The sequence below is a fragment of the Polypterus senegalus genome, chromosome 15, assembly GCF_016835505.1.
Source record: "Polypterus senegalus isolate Bchr_013 chromosome 15, ASM1683550v1, whole genome shotgun sequence".
In the NCBI taxonomy this organism is placed as follows: Eukaryota; Metazoa; Chordata; class Cladistia; order Polypteriformes; family Polypteridae; genus Polypterus; species Polypterus senegalus.
Genome location: NC_053168.1, coordinates 94,261,586 through 94,285,585, shown reverse-complemented (window position 1 = coordinate 94,285,585; position 24,000 = coordinate 94,261,586). Strand labels below are relative to the sequence as shown.

The following is a 24,000-nucleotide window of genomic DNA, read 5'->3' as shown; positions in this document are numbered from 1 at the left end:
AGTATGTTCAATTCATCATAAATTGCGCCACCACCACCTACTCAAAGCACCATTATGCTCCAACAATGATGGATCGAAAGCCAGAAGTCTATGTGACCATCATCATTCAAGTCCTTCCGTGAGAACCCTAAATCCAAAGGGGACTGTTTCATTTATGTTAGGTAGAATGCCCAAAGGGGACTGGGCAGTCTAATGGTCTGGAATCCCTACAGATTTTATTTTTTTTCCAGCCGTCTGGAGTTTTTTTTTTTGTTTTTTCTGTCCACCCTGACTACTGGACCATACTCTTATTCTATGTTAATTAATGTTGACTTATTTAATTTTCTTACTGTGTCTTATATTTTTCTATTCTTCAGTATGTAAGCACTTTGAGCTACTTTTTGTATGAAAATGTGCTATATAAATAAATGTTGTTGTTGTTGTTATCCCCAAATGGTCAGCATGACATCTAATGTCTTGAAGTATACAAGAGCACAGTGAATGTAAGTTTTTAATTAAATGTGTTAATCAACATGTAACATGTCACCACTTTCCAGCACAATGATTACTGAGCATAACTACCTTACCTCAAAAACTTGTCTTCCTTACCTGAAACAAATCTCAAAATACAACTGTCATAACTGAACCACAACAAACACTAAATGTGGTAATGGATTCTGTAACTTCTGCCATTCAATGACGTATTGGCAAAAGAATCAATGTCACATTCAGTAACAAGTCACTTAAGTTTAACATTAAAATGACTAATCTCATTGTGTAAAAACTTTAATAAAAAATAAATAAAACCTGTATCATGTGCACACTAGCATATTTAAACTCTTTGACACATAATTGTTACCTGAAAGGTTAGTTTTCATAACTGAATGACAAGAGAATACTTTTCTTTAGGAAATCTCTAGAAGAACCTGGGATCAATTTACAATACACTGTCAGGGAAATCATCTATAGCAATACGTTTATCTCATTTTAATGTATTATCTAAAGAAAGAGTATTCTTTTAGTTACATTTTTCCTGCTCTGATAGCACACCATCATTTTTCTCATCTCTTTTCAAAACAACTTCTTTCAGTCTGCACTGCTGAAAAGATAGAGTAACTGATGGAATCTCTGGCAGTTTCCCCCTCCATTCTTCACCATCCAGATCAATCAAAAGCCTGGTAAGCCTACATAAAACATAAAAATAGAATACTCTAAAGTATGAACATTTTGAAAATAAACAATATTTACATACACTGTGATATTTATTCATCCATTATATATTACCAGTGAGTGTTTTAGAAGGAAATAAAAACACAATCCACTGGCCATTCATACAAAATACAGAAATGTATTAGCTAGAGGTCTAAACTGACCCTTTATTTGAATTGTTTCCTCAGATAATACTGGTATTTTTTATTATTTGTACACTGAAATCCTTAAGAATTATTTGTTTAGGCAAGTACTATTTCAAATAAAACTAGCTAACGTACCCAGCGTTAAACAAATGGGGAAAAACCTTTATTTTGGCAATTCAACATGGCTAAAACACCATGAGACAAAAGAAGTACTCTTAGACAAAAGCTGTAATCCTGCAAAAAAAAATCAAAATTAATTGAGAAGGAAATGCCTATGTTCTGGCTTTGGTCTTACAAACTTTGTGCTTGCTGCTGATGATATACTTTTGTCCCACTGCACTCATGGTGTCTAATGATAATTGTAGTTCCCATTTTGGCACTATTTTTTGAGTTGCACTGCTACCATTATAACCCACAGACACACATACACACATATATAAATTTATTACAACTTTGTTTCTGCTTCGATATTCTGTTGTATTAAGAGTTTTGAAGGTCACTGAAACTTATTTTGAAAACATTTTGCTGTAACCACTTCTATTTAATATTGTCACATCCTTCATTAACGCCATTTTGTTTTTTTGCTGTTGCTACCATTTTGAATTTGGTGTGTATATGCTTGGTAAAAATGTTGCTAGGTAGGATGATCAGAGATCATGACCCATGAAGTAATGAGTTTAAAAGGTATGTCAGCTCTAGGACTTCTTGGATGAAAATTTTTAGGGGATAGTGCGTTTTATTTATCAACTAGCAAAAATACCAATGCTTCGCAGCGGAGAAGTAGTGTGTTAAAGAAGTTATGAAAAAGAAAAGGAAACATTTTAAAAATAACGTAACATGATTGTCAATGTAGTTGTTTTGTGACCGTTATGAGTGTTGTTGTCATCAAGAATTTGATTATCATTATTTCTTTCTATCAGGTTCGTATTTAGAGGATGTGTTGTGTTCAAGTTATATTCCGTGTTTGCCAACTGTTGTAAAGATAACAGGTTTCATTCATCGAAGTGTTCACTACCCAAATCGGTACTCATGAATCTAAGATGTTTAACAGGCATTCTCAGTATTAAGTTATGGATTTGCCTGTGAATATTTAGCGGCAGCGTGTCTATGAACGTAATTTAAACTTAAACTTTACACCTTGCTTTCCTATTGATATGTCTACAAAGGCTTGTTCAGCTTCAGAGGGTTGTTCCTTTCTTACTGCATCAATAAACAACTCGTCTTCCTCTTTATCTGAGACATCACACACTGTATGCACGGGTTTACCTTTTCCAGTTCTGCAACGTCAGTTCACGTGAGCCGCTCGGAGTACATGCATTGAAGGTTCTCAGCTGTGCCATCGGCTTTATTTAATATTAGCTCAGACCTGGCACTTAAGTTTCTCTCGCACTTTTGCTGAGTTTATGCCAAACACTATTCTATCCCTGACCATCCCATCTTCGTTTGCATAAGCACAGTCCTTCACCAGCAATTTTAACTCCGTTACAGCAATTTTAACTCTGTTACAATGTGATCAAAAGTCTCGTTTAAACCCTGCATCTTCTCATTAAACTTGTATCTCGCGAATATTGTATTCGTCGTAGGCATGACAAACGCCAGCGGCAGTGTGTCTATGAACTTAATTTAGACTTAAGGTTTACACTGTGCTTTGTTTCCACAGTAGCTGCACTTATGAATATGCTTGTATGCATCACTCGCTTCATATTCTTTTGCTGCCTTCTCAATAGTGTAATGTGTTTTTAGTTCAGCGCTCTTTGGAGCTCATACTTGTTCTCTGCATACTGCGTTCACAGTCAGTTCACGTGAGCTGCCTGGAGTACATGCATCGAAGGTTCTCAGCTGTGCGTGTGCTATCTCATGCGATCTTGTGATGTCCAAGGCTTTATTTAATGTTAGCTAAGACACGGCACTTAAAGGTGTCTCTCGTACTTTCGCTGAGTTTGTGCCAAACACTAGTCTATCCCTGACCATCTCATATTCTTTTGCATAAGCACAGTCCTTCACCGGCGAATATTTAGCAGCAGCGTGTCTATTGGATTGCTGCTGATGGACGGCCTTATATGGGCAGGCACTCAATTACGTGGGAGGCGTGATGATGAGGGACGCAACTCCGCCTCAAACGGCGACCGAGCTGCAGGCTATGGCTGTATATATGTACGTAAGTAGGTTCCAGTTATGACCGTTACAAGTAGAATTTCGAAATGAAACCTGCCTAACTTTTGTATGTAAGCTGTAAGGAATGAGCCTGCCGAATGTCAGCCTTCTACCTACACGGGAAGTTGGAGAATTAGTGATGAGTGTGTGAGTGAGTCAGTCAGTCAGTGAGGGCTTTGCCTTTTATTAGTATAGATATCTTGGTTGCGACGTAGTGCTTTGTTTTCTTTTCACTTTGATTTCTGGAATATTGATTAGGCCTTGACTACAGATGAGTTAAACGCTTTCATAAAGAATCTGCCACAACATAATTACAAAATGCAGACACTACCACTAAATAAATCATTCATTAATTCTGCTTAAACATGCAGTAACTAAGAATAGAAGTCTGATTTTTAAATGTAAAGTTTTTTCTTTCTTTAAAAAAAACACAACAGTGCAAATTCCATAGTGAATACAAAGTACCTTGTATCAAACATGAAACTCTAACAATATTTAGTGGTAAGATACTTTACCTACTGGACCAAAACAACATTATTTCCCCTTGGGATTAATAAAGTATCTATCTATCTTATTTTAAACAAAATAGGAAAAATGATATTTTCCAGCTACAACACCATTATTTATATAAATCAGCGAATGAGTAATTATTACTGGTCTCTTTTAAAAGGACAGCAAAATCTAGCTTCTACGTACAGTCTCAAATTAAGGGTTTACTCACCTGTTTACACTTGTGTTGGCAGCTTGTATCCCACTATCAATCTGCAGAACAGTTTTATAATCCACATATGCTTGTCGATATCGCTCCATAGATTCAAAAGCCATAGCTCGTCTAAGAAGCGGCTTGACAGTAAAAGGCTGGAGTGCCAAAGCCCTGATGAAAGACATTTCAGCCAAACAGCATAAGAGTGTTTAGACAGACAAAGCAGCACTACATGGCTTGTATTTCTGTCATTCATTCATTCACTTTCTGAACTCTCCCATTCTAATGGAAGTACCAGTTCACTGCAATTATCTAGATTAATTTACAGTCATCAACTACTAATGTTACTGGAACCTATTTTGGATATGAGTGAAAACCAGAGTAACTGGACAAAACATATTGTAAACATGTGGAGAATGTGCCAGCTTCTGACAGAAAGTGCCCAAACTACAATCTGAACACAAGACTCTAAAACAGTGGTGCAGCAATATTAATGACTTTATCAATGCACACCACAGGATATTTGCATCCCTTTCAATGATAAAGCACTTTGAGCTACATTATTTGTATGAAAATGTGCTATATAAATGTTGTTGTTGTTCAAAGGTTTCTGCTGAAAACCATTTGAAATACAAATGACTTTATATGAAAAATAACATCTTAGTTGAAGAGGAGTCATTTTAAGACATTTAAAGACATTTGCTGAAATCATGTTGACATTTCTAATGACTAAATAATCTCTAAGTAAAACCATGTAATTAATGCTATACATCTTGAGAACAAACCTTACCATTATGGGTTAAGATCTGCCCATACAACTTCAGGCCAGAACTCTAAAGAGGCACAAAACTTGAGGAGGGGGAATACACAAATGTAAAGGGAGTGGATGAATGATAAATATCTATAGGCAACACAACCTGCATACTTCATCCAAGAACAAATTGATAAGTAGAGTTTTTTAACTCATTGACAGCCATATGTAAATCAAATATTTTTTTTCTTTAGTTATATATTCTTGAATAAAAGTGCACGTTTATTTGATATTTGGACAAAAGTCTTTACACATTATACACTTCATGTCATTATTAGTATAAGAGAAAAGGTTTCTGCTTTAGGTATATGTTCAGCATTTCTTGCATTTCCTTTCATCCTACACTTACCCAGATCTTTGTAAACTTGGGGCACACAAGAAATTCATGTATTCCAAATAGCGATATACTTGTATTATTTACCCTATACAACTCCAGATCTCACACATAGATAAGCAGGCTTGGCTTGAGCTGGGAGAAGTTTTTCCCGAGCTGAGCTCCGTTAAGGCAGAGGATGGGACAGCAGGGAGCTTGCTGCTTGTGCTGATCGACACATTTTATAAAACAAAACACGCTGATGGAGAGGTGTGAAGGGATTTAAGGTGGGCCAGAATTACAAGTTTTTTTGTAGGCTCCAGGAATTCTAGTGTTAACTGAGTGATTAACCACTTTTCCTACACACCTGACTGTGCGGTCAAACACAACTTAAATTCTATGATTTCATTTACTAATAACAACACTAATTCTTGACCTGATAATCAACAATAGTGAGATGTCCTATAAGGAAATTTGCCATCTGACACAGTGGTTCAAGGACAACAATCTCTCTCTTAACGTCAACAAAATTAAGAACACAGTCATCAACTACAGGAGACAGGATGCAAACCATCCATCTACTGTACAGCACAAAATAAACTTGAATTCATACAGAAATTAATATGCACTTGTAAAAGAAAGTAACTTTAAATGCCACAATTCAAATCTATAGTGAGATATGATAATGTAGCCACTTATGGGGTGGAATGGAACACTGCCATATTTCAAATTTGTTTGTGTATGTTGCAATAAACCCACAAGTCAATCAAAAACAATAATGGTATTTTTACATACCCAAGGGTGTCTTTCAAATAAACCATATGTTTCCATGCTGTCTGCTCTCTTGCATTAGTAAAATAAGTGATTTGCACACGTATATGCAGAGGTGAGCAGTGGGTCACAGAGCTGAGTGAATCAGAATTTACCTAATATCCCCCCAATCTCGAGTCACTTACAGTTAAAAGCTCATTACCATTGAATAGCGGAGGTTCAGAGAATTTCAATGATATTTGGTTGCCTATGACTGGTCATTCACATTACATGTCAGAGCTGTGTGTAAAAGTCAGGAAATAAATTACTTATGTGGCAGCTTATCTTTATGCAATGTTACACACAAATGTTTGTCAGAGTGCATGGAGATTGGATGACCCACAGTAAGACTTGAAGTTGGTACTACAGAAATGTCTTTCTCCTTAAAAAAATAAAAGAAAACATAAGGTTGAGAATGACGTGTTTGCTGAAGGACTAAATGCTACGATTGATTTGTAAGCATTGCCCATAGTAACAGCTCTAAAGCATCATTGCATGCAGTTTTACAGTTTACAAGCATCATGGGTTAAATGACCATATCTGGATGTTAGTTCTCCCTGTACTGTAAATCCACATTTTTGGAAAGAAATTGGTATAATGCCTAATTTTTTTTTGGTGTTTTATTTTGTTGATATTGGTGTGAAAACAAGATTTTTATTCATATAAAAACACTTTCTTTTAAAATTTTTGAGTTTTCTACTCACTGCTCTTCTGATATTTAAATTATTTTTTTATCTAGGAAGAATAGCAGTCATTTTCCTTTTGGGCATGTAATTTATGCACAATAATGCTACAAAACCTTTAGGACCTAAGGTGTTAAAGTATGTTGCAAATTAACTTTTGGTATTCTTCCAAAGAAGTTCTCTTTACTACGGTGAAAAAGACAATATCAGGTTTTTAAAATAAGAAGATGTGCTTGTTTTTAAAAAAGCTATTAATTTCTAAAGTGCTTCAAGTTTCTTCTCATTTGTACACCATGAAACAAGATTCTTACTTATATACATCCTACAGACTATTAAAAGTAGCACAATAAGCCATATAATAAATAACTCCATCAGCAAACCACAATTACAACATCAAACACAAATAGAACATCACATGGTATTAAAAAAACAGAAGCAAAAGTCAGTTGTGAGGAGTACTTGAATAGTCATATACTGTATGTGAGAGTGAAAATATCCCTGAATCTGTTGGAGTGAGTGGTAAAGATCCTGTATCTTAGGCTAGTGCAAACAACAGAGAAAAGTATATTCTAAGGATAGCCGAAGCCTTTAAAAAAGATGTGATATACATGCAAAAAACAAAAAATCTATGTACCTGTAATATTCCCTGCTGAATCCATCACCCCCTGTAGTGTCATGCAGTGCTAAACTACACCGGTGTCATACAAGAAAGGACTTCTTTGTCAAACTATATAAGCTGATATACATCTGAGGATGTAAAAGCATTGATGTGCTTTCCTGGAAAGCTGAAAGGTGTTGTGTGGGTAGGTGATTTATGAGTCTTTAAAAGACTACTTCCAAAATGTATTATTATTAAACCTACTATACCTTGTATTATTTGTAAGGTTGATACCATGTTAACATACATTATGACAAGTAATAATTTTAAAGAGAGCACTTATTTAGGTTAGGTTCAAACAAAATCATCAACAAACAGGGGAGGAAATTGTCCACTGCATACAGTATAAACATTGCCACTTGATAGTCATTTTCATAACACAACATTGATGAAAGAACATACAAACTCTGCAAACCTCTGTGTTTTGCAAGTCTACTTACAGAAACACAATGTGCCATGGCATTCATAGAAATATACTACATTAAAAAGAGAGATACAAGTCAAACTAATACATTGTTGTAGTTATTTGAAGAGTATTTATTGCCATTTCTTAAAAGTCTGAAAATAAAAGATGTAATTATTTAGCTGACATTTTCAGTTATATATACTTATTAATGTTACTTCACATTCAATCAGTGCCTGAAAAATATTTTACCGCAGGACAACACATTTTTAAAAGTAACATTAAAAACAAAAAACAAATTCATCTGACATTGTCACAAGATGACTACATACAGTAATAATAAATGAAAATCAGATATAATGAAATTGCCATGCTAGTTAAAGAAGAAAAAAGTAAAACACTAAATACTTTACCTGGTGCAATCCTCAATACAGTCAGCACAATTTCCATTCTTTAGAAAGCAAGCTGCTCGATTAGAATACAAAATGCTAAGATCTCCAGGACTATCAACATCTGCAAAGCAATTTTCAATAAAAAATATCAAATTAAAAGTAACAGCAAGGGCTTGTGCAATCTGAAATGTACTAATCTGTAGTTTAGAATGTTTTGTTTAAAAGACAAGAGCACAGTCAATGATGTAATTTGAACTGCATATACTGTAAAATACTGTACAGTTTACCATAGACTACATGCTATTGACAAAATAGCAGGCGGATTAGTATTTAATTAAGGCACATTTGGAAAGGGGTTTAACTTACAGACTCAGTTCTGGAAAGCAAATAAAATTTAATTATGACAGGCTTAATCAGGATTGGGAGTGGATCCTGTCATTTCATCAAATCAGAAACAAAGACTTGTTCTCTGCATTCTGCCCATTAGAACAGTACATTTAAAATATAAATTATATTATGAAGTAACTGTCCAGTGACTGATATTTTCATCTTTGTAATATACACATTATATATAGCAAACAATCTTTGTTCAGTGTTTAGATGAGTAAAAGTTAGATACTGTAATATCTTACATGGCAAGTTAAGTATATAAGCACTACATAAAAGATCATTTTTTTAATTCTTACAAATTAAGTCCTGCAATGGAAGCTGTAATGTATTTTTCAGAAATGCATAAAAATGCAGGTATGCTTACAAAGAACACAAAATCTAAGCAGAATTTTGGAGTGCTTTTATTGAAGTACTTATGACATGAAGAGGAGCTTTGTATCTACTATCAGCCAAATAAATATTAAGAATGATGCATTGAACAGTCTCATCTTTGTGTTTACAGCAATGTGATGCTTTTTGCAATTCTGTCTAGCATGCTTCTTTTTGAATGATCAGCATTCAATAATGTAATGTATATGATAAGACTTTAAAATGAAGTCATCAGCAAATGTGTTTGTTCATTTTTTGTTTATTATGGGCATAAATCTAGATTTAAAAAACTAAAATCTGATATAATCAGAATCAGATTGTAAGATAAAACACAAAAATACAACTACTTAGAATTTTAAAATACATACTGTATATATTAATAGTATGTAGATTTACAGGAACTAGAGCTACTTACTGCACTTTTCAAAGTCAGTGATGGCTTGAGTATACTTGATGACTGCTTCTCCAAACTGTCCATTTTTAAAAAGCTCATTTCCTTGTTCTTTCAGACAGGCAACGGCAGGAGGCAGCACTCCAGAAGTCAACAGCTGAGGCCTAGACTCGTCAGAACCAGAAGTACTTGAATGGTTACCTGCATATTTGCCATTTTCCAGATTTTTATTTTTCAGCCTTTGGTCTTTTGCTTCAGTGCTTTGTACTGTACTCTCTGTCTCCTTGTTTGCTTTTTCAGCATTTTCCTTTGTGCCCGGAGATAAACCTCTCTCGTCTGTCTCTGGCTGTATATCTCCCCTGCTCGGAAACTTCTTTTGCACATTCCCCATCACACTCTTCTCAAAAGCAGTTGCAGCTGTCTCCCCACCCACATGTGAAGAACTGTCAGCTAGGAAATGCACAAAGACACACCCACAAGCACAGTCAATGATTACATCATACTGCCTGCCACAAGGAAGAGTTACTGCAGTCTTTTAAGCTGAAGGAAAAAACTACATTCAGAACAAATATTTCACAGGTACAAATTAAAGAAAATACTACATCAACCACTATTATCTATAAAATGCACATTAAGAGCTACTCACTTATATAGAGTATCATAATAATGTGATCTATTTCATGCACCTTTAATGGAATACAAGCTGACTTATTTCTGTAACACAGTTTCAAATATCTCTCAAACCTGCTTAATTCAATTCAAGTTTACAGGGGGGCAATCTACCGCAGAGCCTACTCATGCAGGGGAGTGGATGGTTTTGCACTGCACTAACTTTATATTATTGGTTTATAGGGTTTTATTATATGTTCTAATTATCATGCAACACATTTTATGCTACTGCAGTACCAATATTTTAGGTTAATATTTAAAATTATTTCAACAAAAAAAGAAAATATCTTACCAAAACTTGCATTAGAACTTGTACAGTATATCTATGCACTGCTTTGAATTTATATTTCAGTATTTTGATTTATGCATGTCTACTAATAACTAACACTAAGGATACAAGGTAGCACAGTGCTAGTGCTGCTGCCTCACAGTAAAAAGACCAGGGACGTATCCTGGGTCTACCTACCATCGAGTTTGCATATGCCACCCATATCTGCGCAAGTTTCCTCTGGGTGCTCCGGTTTCCTCTCATTTTACAAAGGTTAAATGAATTGTAGAGACTAAATTGGCCATAGTGTCCCCTGGGAGAATCCCCAGGAAGTTCACTGAGTGTCCAAAGAATTTCCCAGAGGGATTGAGAGATTTTTCATCAGGATGGTTTTGGAAAGTTTTAAAGGAAGGCTGAACTTTATCCTGACTGGATTAAAGTCACTTCCGGTTACAAAACAATTGTCTTCTAATAGGTGAGTTCTTCTGTCCATCTTAGTTGTCATTCCTTGAATTATAGGGCTTTGTCCTTGCCTGAGTCCATTTCATGGCTTCTGGCTCTGGAGATGTGTCAGGTCACCTCTGATTTACACCTCAGTTATCAGATGAAGCACAGGCAGATCCTGGTACAAGCTAGAGTTCGGTCACTTAGTTTGAAATACAAGTGGGGGTTTTGTGCAGCCTGATGCCTGCATCCCTGTTAAACCTGCTTTTATAACCGGCCTGGTGTACCACAAAGGCATAAAAGAACTGACAATGAAAAATTGGTCATACAATATGGAACCTAACATTCTGGTAACAATAGACAAAATAACTGGTTTTGAATAAAACACCACTTATAAAAGATGCTCTGGATGAAATGATTATAAATAATAATTCAGTTCTGCACAGCAATCAAAAGATAACATGCATAAAATGAAGGAAGAGGTAAGATAAGTGAAAGGTGAATGTGAAATGATTTTGACACCTCAAAGTCCTAATTAGTATAAAAAGCATTGATGACATCAATGAACCTGATTATTACTACGTATACCTGGTTACTATGGCATTTAAAGTATGTAAAATACTATATAAAATGTTGTGTGGTGTTCCATCCTTTATTTGTGCTTACAATGCTCATATAATGCCAATATAATTAAATAAATTACTTCCATTTGATTTGCTAAAATTAATAACCTGCTGACTGACAATTGATTTCATTAATCAAAATAATCTATATTCCAGAATGTTACATGCACTACGGAGACCATGAATTGAATTAAGCAGGTTGTAAAATATTGTGTTATAATATATTCTGTTAATATACAGATAATAAACATGCAATCTACCTTATGCTTAATTTTCTTATGAAGTTAAAGATTACACATTTCATGTAACTGAATCCATTAGTTCTTAAAAATAAACTAACAAGAAAAAAAAAAACAAAAAAAAAACTAAGTCCTCATGTCTGAAATGTTAAATCTAAATTACCTGTTAATTTTTCTTTGTTGGTGTCATCCATCTGTTCTATAAGAATCTTTTTCCCTTTGACTTTCTCCTTTGACTGCATATTTCCCATCCTTATTTGAACTTCATTTAGTATCTTCTAAAGTGCAGCCAAAAAAGAACATCTGCTTTAATAACATATTTTCAAACTATTATTGTATTACAAAGACAGAACATTAAAAATCTTGATAGCTGGCATATAAGTACCCTAGTAGAAAACAAATAGTATAAACCCGGTAAAAATAATTTGTCTCTAGAGAAGAAAATATAATAACAGGAATGTTTAGTAAAAGTTTCAATTTGTACATATTATAATTTATTATTTTCCTTCATTCCAATAAAATGGTATACATTCTGCATTAATTAGTGCAGAACACACAAAACAACTGGCCTATACAATCAGTGATTAAACTTAAATAATTCAGTATACCTAAAGGGTAAATATCAAGGCATTTGTGCTAAACAATATTTTTCTTGTATATTATGCAACCCACTTCAAACAAATAATATTTAATACAACCATAGCCTTTCTTGCCAATTGCCATAATGTACTTTACACTACCATTTTCTTGTATTACTACTATTAGTGTATCTGTCTAACATGGAATTTAGCTCAATAAATGTACCAGACTCAATGGTGTTAAATACAGTGTGGAAAGGTAATTCTACATACAATACCACCACAAAGACACAACAATGGCAAAATTATAATAACAACAAAGACTAATGACAACACAAATTTTAATGGCCCTGAGCACTCTGATTTACACTGTTAAAAATAGGTTTTAAAATGAATTTTAAATGGGGAGACCTCTGTGTGGACTTGAAAAACTTAAAGATGGATTTGGCTGTACCAATACTGACGGTGATGACAATGCTTTCTTCAAAGAGTTGAATGAGTTTTGGCACACAAATGCGACTGCTACCAAATAGGCCCCTTCCTCAGCAGGTAGAAAAATGGAGTTCCAAATGTCAACAAATCTTGAAATGAACTTGAGGAACAAAACAACTCTCCCCAGGAAGCAGTCAAGACTTTTTTACCTCCTGAGGCACTGAGTTTTCCACAATAGGCTTGATAACCTTTGGGTCAACCCTGACCCCATCCGGTGACACCACATGGCCAACGAAGGTCAGTTGAATACAAGGAAATCTTTCCGTTGATTTGTTAAGTTGCTTTAAGATATTGTTCAAATACTTGATATTTTTATCACTCTCTTGTATACACAGTATAGAGAAAGCACAGGCATCATGAAAAAATTCGACCTTGAGATTTTGATGAATCTTGACATTTCAGACCTTGAGTCCAAAAATACAATTTTTGAAATTGTCTGTCTGTGTGTCTCTGTATAAACACAATAATTCGAAAACGCTCTGACCTCGGTCAATGAGATTTTATACACCTGCTTTATACCAAAAATAAGGAATCCTATCAACTTTTGGGCCACTTCTGGGTACTTTAACTGAATACTTTCGCAAATTTTCAAGTAAACTATGGTTATAATTACAGATAGATGATTCAAATTTTGTATAGATATTCATAATTTTAAAAAGCAAACAGATATGAAATTTGAAAAGAAGTTACTCAACTGGAAGTACTATTTTATTTAAATAACTAACCAAATTGTTTGTATCATGGAATCAGTAGGACCCATTTGACTTTTGCATGAGCACCAGTGGTCCAGGCAATGGTGAAGTGAAGTGAAATGCTTAATCAACATCTGGTCAACCCACTCTCTGATTACTCTTCTTTTCAACCTTTTGCAATCAGGGACTTGGCTGACAGTGTGGAACTGATAACACACCACCTTAGTTCAACCCAGTTTGTCCATCCACACCGAAGGCTAACTCCTAAGCATGTAGGGCCCTATGATTTCCGCGATGTGGAAAACCCAGACAGAATCATGGGATTAATGCATAAAAACAGATTTTAGATTTAAAAATGGAAATGTATGGAATTTCACTTCACTTCTTGTGTGATTTTGGGCTATACAAAAATAAATTGTATTGTATTGTATTGCATCAGATACCCTAACTACATAGAAAAAACTAAAACACGAGCTTAACTGCAAAAGTGCAGGAACAATAATATCCCGGCAACTTTTACGAATCTGGAGAACAACTCAAATTATAGACTGGACATGAATATATACTTGCAATGACCACGTCAAATCTAAAACCTATCTCAAGAATGAGAAATTAAGATCAAAAAATGTTCCCCCTCAGGGGACAATAGACAAAATAACAAAATCATCAGATGCAAAACGCCATGCGAGTCAGACATACCGCTCGAAAAATGCATCCTTTCTTTAATAAGCATTGTAAACCAGAAGGCGCACTGCCAGAAAACGAGAGCAGTCATCATCAAACTCATTTGCCCTGTGTCTTTGAACAACATATGGACGCTGTTCTTCATAATATTCGTGGCAATAAAATTTATGTTGCAGTTGATGAAACCACTGATAGACGAGACCACATAGTTCTCAACATAGTGATAGGTGAGTAAACGTTTGTCTGCATGGTAATTCTTTTATGTAGTTAGTTCTAATTGTACATGAAATTACATTTAACCGGTATTAACAGTCTTTCCTGTAGAAAATGTTATTAGTGAACAGCACTGGTTATTAACAGGTCCCCTTTTAAAAATTAAAAACGATGTTTCTGGATTTGATAAATGTTTCACCTAGTGGTGATGAGGCATGCAAGGTCCACATTTGACTATTCCGTTATAAAACTGGCACCTACAAACCTGGGAAGAACACCAGGCTTCTCCTCAGATGCAATGAGCCCTTAAAAGTGGGTCTCTCTTTCTTTTTTTCTGTTTAAATCCCAGATTTAGCATCTTGCAGATTAGTTGGCATTTGCTTTTTTTAATTTTAAGATATGCAGTAGATGAAGCTACAGATGTAATGATGCATGTTTTGGCCGAGAACACACCAGCTCAGGTTGTAATAAATATCCTAGACCCTAAAAATGAAGTTAACCTTCATCTCAGAAGGATTCATCAAACTAGTAACAGCTCTTAAAATTCTGGAGGGCACTCACTGTCCTACTGCAGCCTCAGCATACAACAACAACAACAACATTTATTTATATAGCACATTTTCATACAAACAGTAGCTCAAAGTGCTTTACATATTAAAGAATAGAAAAATGAAAGACATAATTATAAAAAAATAAATCAACATTAACATCGAATAAGAGTAAGGTTCAATGGCCAGGGGGGACAGAAAAAACAAAAACTCCAGGACGGCTGGAGAAAAATAAAATCTGTAGGGATTCCAGACCATGATACCGCCCAGTCCCTCTGGGCATTCTACCTAACATAAATACAGCATCATGGAGGATCTGGACTCCTACCTGATGGATGGAACTGCAAAATAAGGTTCGGTTGTGCTACTGTGCTGTTTCATTAAAAGGAATGTAAAGTTTGCATTTCATTATTGTTTGTTTTGTTGTAGCTGTTGCTACTTACACTAAAACAAAAAAAAAAAAACAAAAACATAAAACCCCAAAAATCCAAATCAAGGAAAAATAAAATGGTGAGAACCGAAAAACCAAGGCAACTCATGATCCATTCACAACAGGTACACAGTAAGCACTACTAAAATGAACACGTCCATTTTAAACAATAATGCATTGTCAAGAGGCAATTTTTTTCAGCAATCACCTCAGTTACCCAGTGCATTCTATGTACATAGTCTTATTGGGACCTTGCCCTTTTTCTGAGGTACCCTCCCATCATTTTATTTTATCAAATCCCATAAGTTGCTAATGACGCAATTTAAGCTTTTCTCACAAGCTATTTTGTATTAGGGTAAGAGTGCTACCAGTATCTGTGACCACTTTGCTCACAACACCTTGCTCCCAACAGGTATCACTTAGAGGGAAAAGATGGCTAACACCATGGTGACATTGGTACAGGGTTCAGCTGAGGCTTTCCCTTGTGGTTTAGGAAAGGGAGACTTATGATGCACGTCACCCCCTGCCAAGTCCGCTAACCCTGATTGCAGCCCAGTCCTTATTCACTTGGGACCCACTAACAGCAGCTACACGAGGGTTAGTTGCATTGAGGACACCTCATAAAATCTGCTCTTCACATATATTGGGTCATCACTTTAAGGTAATAAAGACACTGAGACTCTGTGAAGGCTTTTGCACAAAGGTCAAGAGAGCTTATCTTCCAAAATTGCTTCCTAATCACTGATAAGGAAAACATTCAAAAAAGTAGAACAAAATTCTATGCAGGTGCTGTATTTGTGCTCCTCCGCAAACCACAAAGAATGAGCCAAAATGCAGAGTGTCGCATTCAGGAATCTCAATGACTCCACACCACTCAGTGGATGCAACTCCACAAACAGGTCCATTTCTTTTACAAAACTATGCAACTATACTCAGAGATGCACACTGACATTTAAATTCCAGAAACTCCATTCACAGCAAACCAATGGACAAGGACACCTGTACCCAGACATTCCCTACTACTGCTATGGGGATTGACTGCCATTTTTAAACACTAGACACTACAGACATAGTGGAAAGGACTGCTTTAGATGCTGCACCGTTACAGCCTCCTCACCAGATATTCAGCTGATCATGTCATTGATGAGGCCATGTACTATTTCATTCTTAGTAATAAAACTACAAGCAATGTGATAATCGGTGCTTCCAGCTGGTGCATCAGTAGGAGCAGCATCAGGTCTTGCTGGACTCATCCCTTGCTGGTATCATTAAGGTCCAGGCTGTGGATGCACAAGGAATCCAGCAAGCTTGTACACTCATCGACCTGAAGAGGAGGTCTGATTGCAACATGGCATGCAATAAGAACCAGATACACATTAACAAGCACTGCACTCAGGTCAAGTTCATCACCCTGCATTGCACTTTCAAAGTATATATTTATCTATAGTATAACCAAAAAAATTCCTGGCACATACCTTGCTTAAAAAAAAAAAAAAAAAAAAGCTGCAGTGGCCCGGAAGTGCTCAGATTATTACCAGTGCTGTATTAAATACAGGGGCAGTTAGGTTGGCACCAGGACAATGGGGTGCGCCTGCTGCAACAAAAAACCTAAAAAGGAAAAACTGGACTCACAAGCATTTTGACAACATTTTCTCATTTGCATTCACTCATTAGGCACCCACTTTCTGTATTATCTGTGGTGGAATTAGTTGCGAGCAAAGTGGTCTGGCATCAGCTTAGTGCAGGAGTTATAAACTTGGGAAGCATAAACATTCTTTTGTTCTATCCTTTTTGGACATACAGCACACACAAGCTCCTGGATGTTACTGATACACAATCACAAATCATTTGCAACGATCACTCATCTGCACATTTATGTTTAGAAAGGCTTGCAATTCTCTCATATAATGTGATTATTAGAACATTTGAGGATGCCTTAATAGTGCTTTACATCTAACAAGAGTTTCAAATATCATGGGTACAATTTGTTTCAGATCACTCACAATCAAGAATCTTAACACAGAGGGTTGCCCGACTGTTTATAAGTTGCAGTCCTGTCCCATTCCTCAGTTGCTCCTCATTTGTTTACTCATAAGCTTTTTTGTATAAAAATATTATGAAACTGTCTCTAAAGAAACTGAAATTGCGGACATTCTATTGTAAGCTTTTGTGTCAAACTCCAGTCTGTAGACAATCCTTCATAGTCTTACACTTCTGGAATAAAAAGTGCATTAAAAAGAGTAAAGGCTATATTCAGTCCAGTGGGTGAGTATAGTAACCATTTATTGACTCATATATTAGGAAATACAGATATGGCCGATTATGTCCCATTTTTGACCATACAAATTCATCTTTCCTTGGCAGCATCAGAAAACTTACTGATTTAAGCATTTGGTATTAACGAAAAGTTAACAATTCTATGTAGAAAGCTATTCAAGTAAATTATTGACTTTATTTTTGTATTATTAATTAATCAAACAGGGTTGGCTTTCTTTTTATGTTCTTACTAATTACAAAGATTTGTTCTCATTTCTTTTTGAACAGTGCTTCATTGGTATTAAGTGGTCCAGATCTAATTATGCAATTTTCATTACACTATAACTTAAAGTTTATTAAATAGAAAATCACCTGAAAAATCCCGGACCATTGAGACGTGTGTGAACTGACGACATGAAGAATCGTCACTGCATTAATCAAAGTCATCCAGACAATCTGGATCTGCATAATTAGATCTGGGCCACCCTGTAGTTTTAAAGAAAATCCAATTCTAAAATTATTAAACCAATATTCATTCCATTACAAGGGAAACATAGTATTTTACTTGTGCGCTTTTGGCATAATTTTAAAGGAAACATTGATTTCTTATTGAGTTGTCCACTTATCTTGTTGACACAAATGCTGCTACCCTCAGCAAAAGAAAGTTGAGAACACCTGGCTTGATGGGTGCGCTCAAAGTAAAACAAAATAAGAAAATCTCTAGAAATGTAGTTGCACTACAAACTGTGCTAAAACCATTGTTTTCTTATTAGAAAAGCTGAAACCTCACAATCATCAGGATTTAGCATTTGTAGGGAAGAAACTAACTTTAGCTTGGCCAGGTCTGGGAGGTCATCTGATGTTATGATATTTCAAGTGGAAGTGACACAACTATCCTTAAGCAACTGATTAACATTATTCTGTCTGATGATGATGGATGCCAGGTCTTGACTGATGATCAGCAGCAGAACCCCATGCAGTGTTTTTGCAGACCAGACAAATCAATTAAGGGAAGCAGATTTTCAGCAAGTAACTTCCTTCCTGAAGGAAGGCAATTTGTCTTTTGGCTATTTTCTATTTTCTTGTTGTTCTTTTGTATATACAACTAAAATGCACAGGACAGTTTATATTTTAACTATAATATCTCACTATCATAAAAAAAAAAAACCTTGGAAGGAGACGAGACGTGATGTTCTCGGAGACACTTTTAACGTCTCGTGAGACAAGGCAGTGAGACAAAAGGACAGCTGCTGTACAGGCTTTTAAATGTTCGAAGCGCTGCGCAACATGCAGATCATGCAGCAAGCCAGCAGCAGGTGCGACCGCATCTCCTTAATGTGTGTTCAGACCCCTCTTCACAATACAATCAGCAGATATGCGACGTGGCTGGCGTGTTTGATGATTGAGGGTGAGCGAAGCAAGCAGGGGGCAAAGATAGATATAGCAACCAGTTGGACACAGAGGCAGACAAACTGACATTCTTGAAGCCTCTGTGGTGTATGGCCGGCCGTTCATCCCGGCCAATACCCCCAAGCCACCAGGTGGAGCTCTCCCTGCAGCATGGAGGTGCCCCGAAGACCAGCAGGGCATCATGGACATTGGGAGTCTTTACACACAGCCCTGCTGGATACCATGGGGGGCACTAGATGACGCTGCAGGGATGAACAACGTTTATTTGCCTTACGCCCCGAAAGTACGTCCAAGTTACATGGACAAGGGGAATGACGTGCTTCCAGGGTGAAGAAAAGGACATTTTATCTGACCCATAAGTGATAGGAGATCACATGGACTGGGGATTGGAACACTTCTGAGTCAGGGACTATAAAAGGATTGTGGGAGCTCCCAGACGGGGACTTGAGCTGGGTGGAAGGGTGGCAACGCGTCTGGGAGTGGAGGAATTGTTTATTGTATTGGTAGTGATTTATTTAATGTGTATCGTGGAGGAGAGGGTGCTTAGAGGACTGTTGACTAATAAAAAGTCATACTTTTGGATTTTTATCTGGTGTCTGGCGTCTTGGACAATGGTTCAAGGGAGCAATAGCGCCCTCTATCTGTCACACCTCATTAAGGTGGATAATACAAAGGAAGTGCCTAGGCCTTATTTTATTTGATTCTATTTTTGGGCAAAACAAACTGGATAAAGCTCCTTAAATAAATTTTTAAAAAACATTAAAGACACTAATTTTGTGGTGGTTGGAAAGAACAGCGAGATTGTGATTCATAAATTATTACCAAATATTTTTAAATTATCCAACTTAACACTAGAATTACCAGAGCCTACGAAAAAACTCGTAATTCCGTCCCACCTTAAACTGCTTCTTAAATCCCTTCACACCTCTCCGCCAGCGTCCTTTGTTCTCTAAATGTGCTGATAAAGAGAAGCTAGAAGCAGCCGGCTAATCCATCCCCCACCAATTTAGAACGTGCACGAACTTCTCTCAGCTCATGCCTTGATTGAGTATCTGGGAGTGAAGTGGAGTTTTAGAGTGGAAATAATAGATCGTTGTTTGGAACACACGCATTTCATGTCTGTTCCGTTTCTACAGTAATCTGTGTCAACACATTGTTAAAACAGAAACTTTTTTTATATTCTAGTAGTAGATGACAAAATGTAGGCATAAACTATATAATGTATGAAGCCAGAAGTCCAAATAGCAAAGAAACATTTTCACAAGAATAACACAATTGCACTTTTATTCAAACATATAACTGCAGAAAGAAAAAGCCGCCTTAACATGCAACATTGACACCGGTTTACTGTAACTGACTCCGTGGTTCAATAGATACAGCCCCCACTTGGGAATCAAGGGGTCACGGGTTCGATCCTGCGCCCCTCCCTTTTGAGAAGTAAACTGTTCTTAGTCTTACTGTTTTAGAATAAAAACATACATTTGATTTCAGTCTGTAACAGCCGGTGCAATGTATGATCTTTGTAAAGGTTAGCTTTTTTTTTTTTTTATTCACTTTTCACTCTCTCAGTCGCGTTCAGAATCAATCCATACAACCCCATCTGACACGGCTGTTTTCACTAAAGACGCGCTATAGCTCTGCAGTGTACCACGATGCATACTAACGCAACCCCCGCGGTTCTGACACACAAGCGCTAGCGAAGCTGCCTTCTTCAGTATCTCACCGTCACTTGCTTTTCTTTTTATTCAGTTTTATTGAGTGTTCCTGCCAGTCCCCGCATGTTGCTGTATGCTTTTTCTTTTGCACCCCAGGACATGCAGAAGAAAGAATGGTAAAGACCAACTTCGGCGCTATATGCAATCATCAGACACTCCCCATCTGCCCATGTCGTTCAAGCACAGGAACATATATTGGTGTAAAAGTATAACAAAAGTGCACTTTTATTCAAGTGCACTTTTTCCATCGCCTTTTCCTGTAAGAAGCAGTGTACACACTTCTCTCTATCCAGCATACAGCAACATGCGGGGACTGGCAGGGACACTCAATAAAACTGAATAAAAAGAAAATCAAGTGACGGTGAGATACGAAGAAGACAGCTTCGCCAGCGTCTGTGTGTCAGAACCGGGTGGGGGGGCGTTAGTATGCATGGGGGTAGGACACATGTTCACTGCTTGCCCGACTCTGGAGCCGATGGACTGTTGCCTGGGAAGAGTAGAGAGGTATTGTGCTGTGATCAATCCCTTGTCTATACTGTATACGGGAGCAGATATTTTGAATAGAGTAAAAGTGACCGCTATGTATGATTCTGGGAGTAACATTTCTATTGTTGCTCACCATTTTGTCTTACCGCAACAATGGCTAATGCATAAAATTAGTCTGTATACATGGTGACATTAAATATTATCAGGCCGCCTCTTGTGTCATCTCGGTGGACAATGTTATGCTCTCTATGATAGTGGCCGTAATGACAAATCCACCCTTTGAAGTGATACTCGGGCGTGACTGGTCAGAAATGAAACACGGTACAGACCATACTCTCCCAGTAATAAATGAGGGCTTAGTAATGGAACATAAAGAAAATGTTCTGAATTTTTCATGCAGGGTATTAGCTCTCAAAATTCCAGTTCTGATAGTATAGATAACGGAGATGAAGGTACGTCAGGCACTACGGGAGGCAACCCACCTTCCGAAGGACCTGAGGACCCTGAAACTCTGCCCCTTTAGGTAGCACAGGATCCCATTACTGAATTGGCCTCTCAGTTTAAAATTACCCCTTCTTCCTTTAAACGAGAGCAATGGAATGATGATTCCTTAAAATTTGCGAGAAATGCAGTTGTTTCAGTAAATGGGCAAAGCTCTATTGATCCTATACCACCCTTACTTTGTAATAAAAAATGATTTATTGTATCATGTGGCTGAACATGAAGGTGAAATAAGAACCTTACTGTTAATACCACACACTTTTCGTCGCCAAGTGTGTGAATTAACACATTCTCATTTACTCTGAGCCCATTTAGGAACCGACAAAACATTAGAACGAATTAAGTTCAGATTTTATTGGCCAGGAGTAAACAAGGAGGTCTGATGTTTCTGTACTTCTTGTCCGGAGTGCCAGATTCGTCAGATTCCTACAGTAGAAGGGACCGTGCTCCTCTTATTCCTCTTCCACTTATTGATATTCCATTTGAAAGAGATGGTATTGATCTTGTAGGACCCATTGAACCTTCGCTACAAGGTCATAAATATATTCTCGTTTTAGTAGATTATGTCACGCGATTTCCTGAAGCTGTCCCATTGCGTACAGCTACTTTTAAAAATATTGCACGGGAACTAGTAGGGATATTCACACGTGTGGGGATTCCCAAAGAGGTTTTAACCGACCAAGAAACTTCCTTTACTTCAGAGACGTTCAGGGAGGTTGCAAAGTTACTGAATATTAAACATCTGAAAACGATAGTTTATCATCACCAGACTGATGGCCTGGTTGAACGTTTTAATCAGACCCTTAAGCAGATGTTACGAAAAGTAGTTAACACCGATGGGAGAAACTGGGATCAGTTACTTCCACTCTTGCTCTTCGCTTATCGGGAAGTTCCCCAAACCTCCACAGGCTTTACTCCTTTTGAACTCCTTTATGGAAGACAACCATGCGGGTTATTGGATATGCTAAAAGAAGGCTGGAAGGAGGAGGAGGTTCTCCCATCCTCTAATATATTAGAATATATCGCGCAATTACGCGATCGTTTAAACAAAATCAGGCCTATTCTAAAAGAACATATGGAAAAGGCTCAAGCAGCGCAGTCGCGATATTATAATCGTAACACCACCATCCGGGAATTTTTCCCAGGTGATCGTGTAATGGTGCTCATTCCAAATTACTAGCGCATTGGAAAGGACCTTACGAGGTTATTGAGCGAAAAGGGCTCATTGACTATTTGGTTAGACAACCGAATCGTCGATCGAGCGAGCATGTTTATCATATAAATTTGCTGAAACCGTGGAAGGAAAGGGGTGAGGAACCTAACTCTGGCCAGCCACGCTCTCTTTTCGCTGCTTATCAATCACTTAATTTTGGGTCGAATTTATCTTGGAAACGACGACAGGAATTGGAGGATGTTATCCTGTCCATTCCTTAAGTCGTAAGTAAGCAACCTGGTCGCACTACGCTGACTGAACACGACATAGTTACGGACCAGGGTGTTATTGTCCGAGAAAGGCCATATAGACTTCCCGAGATAAAGAAAACTGAAGTAGAGTTGGAAGTTAGACAAATGCTGGACATGGATATTATTGAAGAAAGCTATAGTCCGTGGTCCAGTCCAATCGTCTTGGTTCCTAAACCTGATGGGTCGTGGAGATTTTGTAATGATTTCCGACGACTCAATCAGGTCTCTAAATTTGATGCTTACCCTATGCCCAGAGTTGATGATCTCCTCGAGCGTTTGGGTAATGCACAGTTTTTAACTACTTTAGATATGACAAAAAGGTACTGGCAAATTCCCTTAACGGTCTCCGCTAAGGAAAAAAACGCATTTAGCACTCCTAGTGGACACTGGCAGTATAAAGTCCTTCTATTTGGGTTGCACGGGGCTCCGGCGACTTTTCAACGTCTGGTGGACACACTGCTAAGACCCCACAATTCATATAGTGCTGCCTATTTGGATGATGTGGTCATCTATTCCAGCACGTGGAATGAACATATAAAGCATGTGCTGGCTGTCCTCTCTACACTAGCACAAGCAGGCTTATGGATTAACCCAAAAAAATGTTTCTTTGGCTTAAATGAGGCTAAATATTTAGGCTACCTAGTGGGTGGGGGGACGGTTCAACTACAGTGTTCTAAGATTGATGCCGTTGTCAAATGGCCCCGTCCGATAACCAAGAGGCAAGTACCAGCTTTCTTAGGATTAGCGAGTTACTATCGTCATTTTGTTCCTCGTTTCTGAGAGAGCTACGCCTCTTACTAATCTTACAAAGAAAAGTGCTCCTTTAAAAGTGGTATGGGATGACAATACTGAAGCCGCATTTTGTGACTTGAAATCA

General features: G+C 37.1%; 1 protein-coding gene across 2 annotated transcripts in view; it reads right to left on the bottom strand.

The window, feature by feature from the left end:
* LOC120515429 (sperm-associated antigen 1-like) overlaps positions 1–24,000 on the bottom strand; it is a 185,691-nt gene that overhangs the window by 45,634 nt on the left and 116,057 nt on the right. For both annotated transcript variants that reach the window (XM_039736416.1, XM_039736417.1), the window contains 5 exons: positions 11,818–11,932; positions 9,436–9,861; positions 8,283–8,382; positions 4,210–4,362; positions 1,006–1,163 (listed from right to left, as the gene is read on the bottom strand). In XM_039736416.1, the coding sequence (XP_039592350.1) occupies positions 1,006–1,163; positions 4,210–4,362; positions 8,283–8,382; positions 9,436–9,861; positions 11,818–11,932 (952 nt within the window). The remainder of the gene's footprint in view (positions 1–1,005; positions 1,164–4,209; positions 4,363–8,282; positions 8,383–9,435; positions 9,862–11,817; positions 11,933–24,000) is intronic.